Genomic DNA, 5,341 nt, shown 5'->3' with positions numbered 1-5,341 from the left:
ATGTGGGCTCCGCGCCGCGCTTGAGCGAGGTAAGGCTCGGTCGGGGTTCCGCGGCCGCGCGGCGCAGCTCACCGCGGGGCCGCCCCTGCGGAGCCGGGGGCCGCCGCCAAGTACCAGCGGCGCGCTTCGCCTCTCGGCGCGTCCCGTCCCGTCCCGTCCCGGAGCTCCCGAAACAAAAGAGGCGAGGGGGCTGGCCGGGGCCCGCCGCGGTGCCGCGTCCGGCGGAGGGGTGCGGGACGGGAGCGGTGCAGGCTGGAGCCCGGGAGCAGAGCGGGGAACCGTCCCCGCTGGCCTCGCACCTCCCGCTTTGGCCCGCTTAGGCTGTAATTTAACAGCTCTGCCTGTTCTTCTTCCCTTGCGTGATTTCACGTCTTTAATTCTCTTTAAATGCCCACTAGAAAATGCTTATACGTAAAGGGAGTTTCCTCCGTATCTGCATTCCTTTATCATGCCCATTTCAAAAGCTTGCAATGCTAATTGTTCAAATGGAAAGTTTGTGGGTTTTTTTTTGGCCATCTTTGTTTCAGACCCACGGAATGGGCCTGCTATCTAGCTTATTTACATATTTTTCTTGATTTTCTGAACTTTTTGCTGCTCCGGATTTTGTAAAGCGTGTTCTTACTTTTATTTAGCAAGGGCACCCCTTTCCTGTTTACAGCTTTGAGATGATCTCTTGCTTATATATACATCAGTGAATTCACCACCGTTTGAGATGGCATCAGTAAATTGCATAACTGCCCCTTCCAAAACACGTTCAGACTTTATTAATGGAGGAGAATACAGGTCTCCTGTCAAGTAACTTCTGTGCGGGCTTTCATGCATTTGCAGTTAAATCAAGCCCTTTCCCTTTCTAAATCTCTGCTATTGTATTACAAGGTGTGTTTCCTACTGAAGAAAAAGATACAGTAGAACTTATTGCTGGGAAGCTTTGAGATCTTTTGCATTGGAAGAAGTCCAGTAACACAGTCCTTGCAGACTCCAACTTACCTGTTCAGCTCTCTGCATGACAGAACTTTTTTTGTCTGACTAGCTTTACCTATTGAATACACCTAACTATCTTTTAAATATACTTTAACAGCTGAATGAAACCAATTCCTGTGTGATTACATTTGTGAGTCTGATGTACAATTAAACTAGCGGGTTATCTCAAAAGGTTTATCGTTTTCTACGTTGTTTGCCTTCCTTCTTTTAACTCTGGGCTTTGTGCCTCCTGTTTTCAGGGCTGCGGTTTCTGAGGCCGTGCGGCAGTGCCGGGCAGGCTGCGGGGCAGCCACCGGGTTTGTGCTCGGTGTCACCGTCCGGTGGCCGCTGGGGAAGCGGCACCCAGCCGGGCACCATGAGCTCCAGCACCACCACCCCGCTGAAGGTCGTCAGCAACCTCGCCAACACTGATGTCAGCTATGTCATCAAAGAGCATTATAATTACACGGGAAAGCTAAATGAGAATGCGGACAGTGGAATAAAAGTGTCGTCAGTGGTTTTTATCATCATTTGCTGCTTTATAATCTTGGAGAACATTTTTGTCTTGCTTACCATCTGGAAAACCAAGAAGTTTCACAGACCCATGTACTATTTCATTGGGAACTTGGCTCTTTCAGACTTACTGGCTGGTGTGGCTTACACTGCCAACCTCCTGCTATCCGGACACAAAACCTATAGCCTCACCCCCTCCCAGTGGTTTGTAAGAGAAGGCAGCATGTTTGTTGCCTTGTCAGCTTCTGTGTTCAGTTTGTTGGCCATTGCTATCGAGAGATACATCACCATGTTGAAGATGAAACTCCACAATGGCAGCAACAGCTTCCGCTCCTTCTTGCTGATCAGCGCTTGCTGGGTTATCTCAGTGATACTTGGGGGACTCCCGATCATGGGCTGGAACTGCATCAACCTCTTGTCCAATTGTTCCACCGTGCTGCCTCTCTACCACAAGCACTATATTCTCTTTTGCACCACCGTTTTCACTGGCCTTTTGCTATCTATTGTCGTCCTCTATTGCAGGATCTACTCCATGGTGAGGACTAGGAGCCGCAGGCTGACATTTCGGAAAAACATTACCAAAGCTACTAGGAGCTCAGAAAAGTCACTAGCCTTGCTCAAGACTGTGATCATAGTCCTGAGTGCCTTCATTGCCTGCTGGGCTCCCTTGTTCATCCTGCTTTTACTGGATGTGGGGTGTAAGGTGAAGACCTGCCCAATCCTCTATAAAGCAGAGTATTTCTTAGTACTGGCCGTGCTCAATTCAGCCACGAACCCCATCATCTACACCTTGACAAACAAAGAGATGCGGAGGGCTTTCATGAAGATTCTGTGCTGCTGCAAATGTCCCCCAGCAGATTCTGGGACCAAATTCAAGAGGCCGATCATCGGAGGGATGGAGTTCAGCCGGAGTAAGTCCGACAACTCCTCCCACCCGCAGAAGGAGGAAGGCGACCGTCCTGAAACCATCATGTCTTCGGGCAATGTTACCTCATCTTCTTAGGAGTAACCATGGGGGTGTATTTCAGAGCCTTCCTCTGAAATCGGGGAGCTGAGAGGCCTGCAGCTCACGGCGGCAGCGTTGGGCTAAGTGAGCAAGTAGCATTAGTTCTAATGAGGCAAACAGTGCACTTGCGAGGCTGGTGTTCAAGAAATGGGACAGACTGTTCTGGCTTGAAAATCTTTTTCCCTGGAGCATGTTTTGTCTTTGCACTGAGGCAGCTCAGGATTGTCAGGCCCATTCATATCCTGAAATCTCCTTAGTAACTCTGAAAGACTGATGCCTTGGTGAAATGATGCCTGGTGTGTGAGAGAAAGAGAGAGGGGGAGGAGGGAGAATGAATCTCTTTTTTTTTTATTTTTCCTGTGAGAAGAATGTGAAGTTATTTCTCCTTTACTTGCAGCAAACCACTGACACAAAGATCTTTCTGTACTGAGTTTAGTGGTGGCTCTGGTATAGCAGGTCAGAAGCGTTTGTTTAGCACATAACAAGGAAAGAGATCACACAAATATAACTTAGACCGTGCACAACCATAATTTGGTTTTTAGTTTTTAGTTACGTCATAAGGTTTTATTTGCAGAGTCCAAAGCTGTTGGGGCTATATTTAGCAAGATCATAGCTGTGAATTTTTGCTGTCGGTCCATGTTACATTTGAAAACCATGAGCCAGACTCTGCAGTTACTTTCACCTGTACCATTCCGTTGGCTGCGTCAGATTCTATAGAGTAGCTCAGAACAGCATTTGGCCCCATATGTTGGTTGCCTTGTTATTCTATAGCATTAAATAAACTGTATTATCATGACAAATGCAAGGTCATTTCTCTTTAAGATGACTGAAGGTAAATCTAATAGTATAAGATACTATTGACAGCAGCAGGATTTTTGCCGAAGTAAGAAGAGGGAAAAAAAACTGAAGGGGCATTTCAGTGTCAGGTTCATAGTCTTTCCAGAGGTCAGTCGGAAAATCTGAAGATAGTATCTTGAGTTTCAGAAAAATAAAAGGAAAGTTGAAGTGAAATAACTATAGATAAATGCACTTCCATAACAAAATGCAATACACTTTGGCACATTTTATTAATGTCTATAATTTCAGCAAAGATGTCTGTATTTTATCAGTTCATGGAAGAAGTACCTGTCATTAAATTGAATGTATTTGTTTTACAGCATCATTTTTACTCCTCTATTTTTCTAACCTGTGCTAATGGGGTTGAATGTGTACAATGTAAATAAGTTAGTAAGATGCAGGTGTCTTCATGCACCTAGAGTATTACTATAACTAAAGTGGTATATCTGGGCTAGCCAAGAGCTATTGACTGATTTACAGTTATTGGCAATTCCTAGAAGTGGTATTTTTTAAAGAAAATTTATTGCCTTTGTAGTAAAATTTCCAGTGCAATTAAACTGATGCGTTTTTTTCTGGTTTAAAAAAATAGTATTTAAAATGTTTCTGACTGTTATTTTTCAATTTGCACATAGCTTTATTGACTTCTAAACATTAATAAACTGATTTTTTTAAAGATTCTGTTATCTGATTACTAGTAGTTTTGTACAATTGTGGGGGGCTCATGCCAGGCGGGGTTTCTTGTTGACAGAAGTCAGTGAAAGAATTCCTTGATTTCAGCACATGCTGGGATTAAGCCAATTCTGCAGGGACGTAAGATGCATAATGCCACTTACAGGATCATGTAAAGTACAAAATGAACACTAGAATATAATTTTTCATCAGCACGTGCTGTATCGATGAAATGCTATTAAAAGAATCTCTACAGTAACGATTTTTCTCCAACACCTAATGAAGTACAAACAGAAGAAAAAACAGATGCCTGCCAGTTTTGCCATAACTGCCTAGAGTAGAATAAGTGAAATAATTCACTTGTATCACTAATATAATTCGTAAGTTTAATTCTTAGCTTATTGCAAACAGCAAGGAAGTTTATGAAAAATAGAATGGTGGCCTCAGCTATGTAACCGCTGCAGCTCCGTTGGGTCCACCAGCGAAGACCACGGCAGCGTAGCTGAATAGGTACTGCGTTACTTCTTCCAAAGGCTTGACTTCCATTTCCTCTCTTGCGGCCATTCCCTCTTGGTATTACTTTTAAGTTCCATCGAGCTCGTACAGGATGCAGTTGGAGTGTGAAGATAAACCTCACCTTCTTGTACTGTATGTCACCGCCATGCAAGGTTTACTGTGGGAAACGAGAGCTTACTTACCGAGGAAGGCTCTGGGTCATAACCTCACTTCCTGAAGGAAATTCCAAAAATGCCCTGAAGACAAAAGAGTGGAAACGGGCTGGAATTTCTCTCCATCTGTCTGCCTGTACGGAAGGAATGATTTCATGTGTGCTCACTTCCTAGGCTTTTAATTAGTGACCTGAGCAGGGCTGGAAAAAATGTCAAATCTGTATTTGCGCACAAGATAAAGTGTCTCTTGGCTCAGGCCTTCATTTGGGCAGGGATGGTTTATGCTGGGTGCTGACAGTCATGAGGGAAAGCACTGCTTTGTCCCAGGGATAAAGTCACTTCTGTGCAGAGCACCAAATGCATATAAACGATGAAAGTCCAAGTTAAGCCCTCAACACGCTACCAGTGAGTAAATAAAGGCAATGTATGGGGACGAGGCAATGTGTAGTGACGTCTGAATTTGTAGGCATGTTTTTATCCAAAGGATGAGGGCCCTTTTGCTCTTGAAGCCTTACGGCCATTGTCCCACATGGGTCTGAGATCCTGTGACAAGGGATGAGCTATGTCACAGTGTGGCTGTGTCACTGGTCCCTCGTGACTACCACCAGCCTTTCTGTATTCGTAGCTGATAGCCCACAGGTGAGTCACTTCCCTCTGCTTTGCCTTTGTTTCTGTATCCCTCGCTTAT

At 44.8% G+C, this 5,341-nt stretch overlaps 1 protein-coding gene across 1 annotated transcript; it reads left to right on the top strand.

Annotated features, from left to right (window-relative positions):
* Positions 1-3,989, top strand: S1PR1 (sphingosine-1-phosphate receptor 1). Its single transcript, XM_082484659.1, has 2 exons — positions 1-29; positions 1,221-3,989. Exon 2 carries the CDS (start codon positions 1,337-1,339, stop codon positions 2,474-2,476), a length of 1,140 nt encoding a protein of 379 aa, XP_082340785.1. The 5' UTR covers positions 1-29; positions 1,221-1,336; the 3' UTR covers positions 2,477-3,989.
* The last annotated feature ends 1,352 nt before the right edge of the window (positions 3,990-5,341 follow it).

Source organism: Vanellus vanellus, assembly GCF_965231255.1.
Source record: "Vanellus vanellus genome assembly, chromosome: 5".
Lineage (NCBI taxonomy): Eukaryota > Metazoa > Chordata > Aves > Charadriiformes > Charadriidae > Vanellus > Vanellus vanellus.
The sequence above is the reverse complement of the archived record's forward strand: the minus strand, read 5'-3'. Positions and strand labels throughout refer to the sequence as shown.

Bases quoted from the DNA above. Each gene is read 5' to 3' on its own strand.
- S1PR1 (XM_082484659.1), top strand. From the start codon at position 1,337: ATGAGCTCCAGCACCACCACCCCGCTGAAGGTCGTCAGCAACCTCGCC.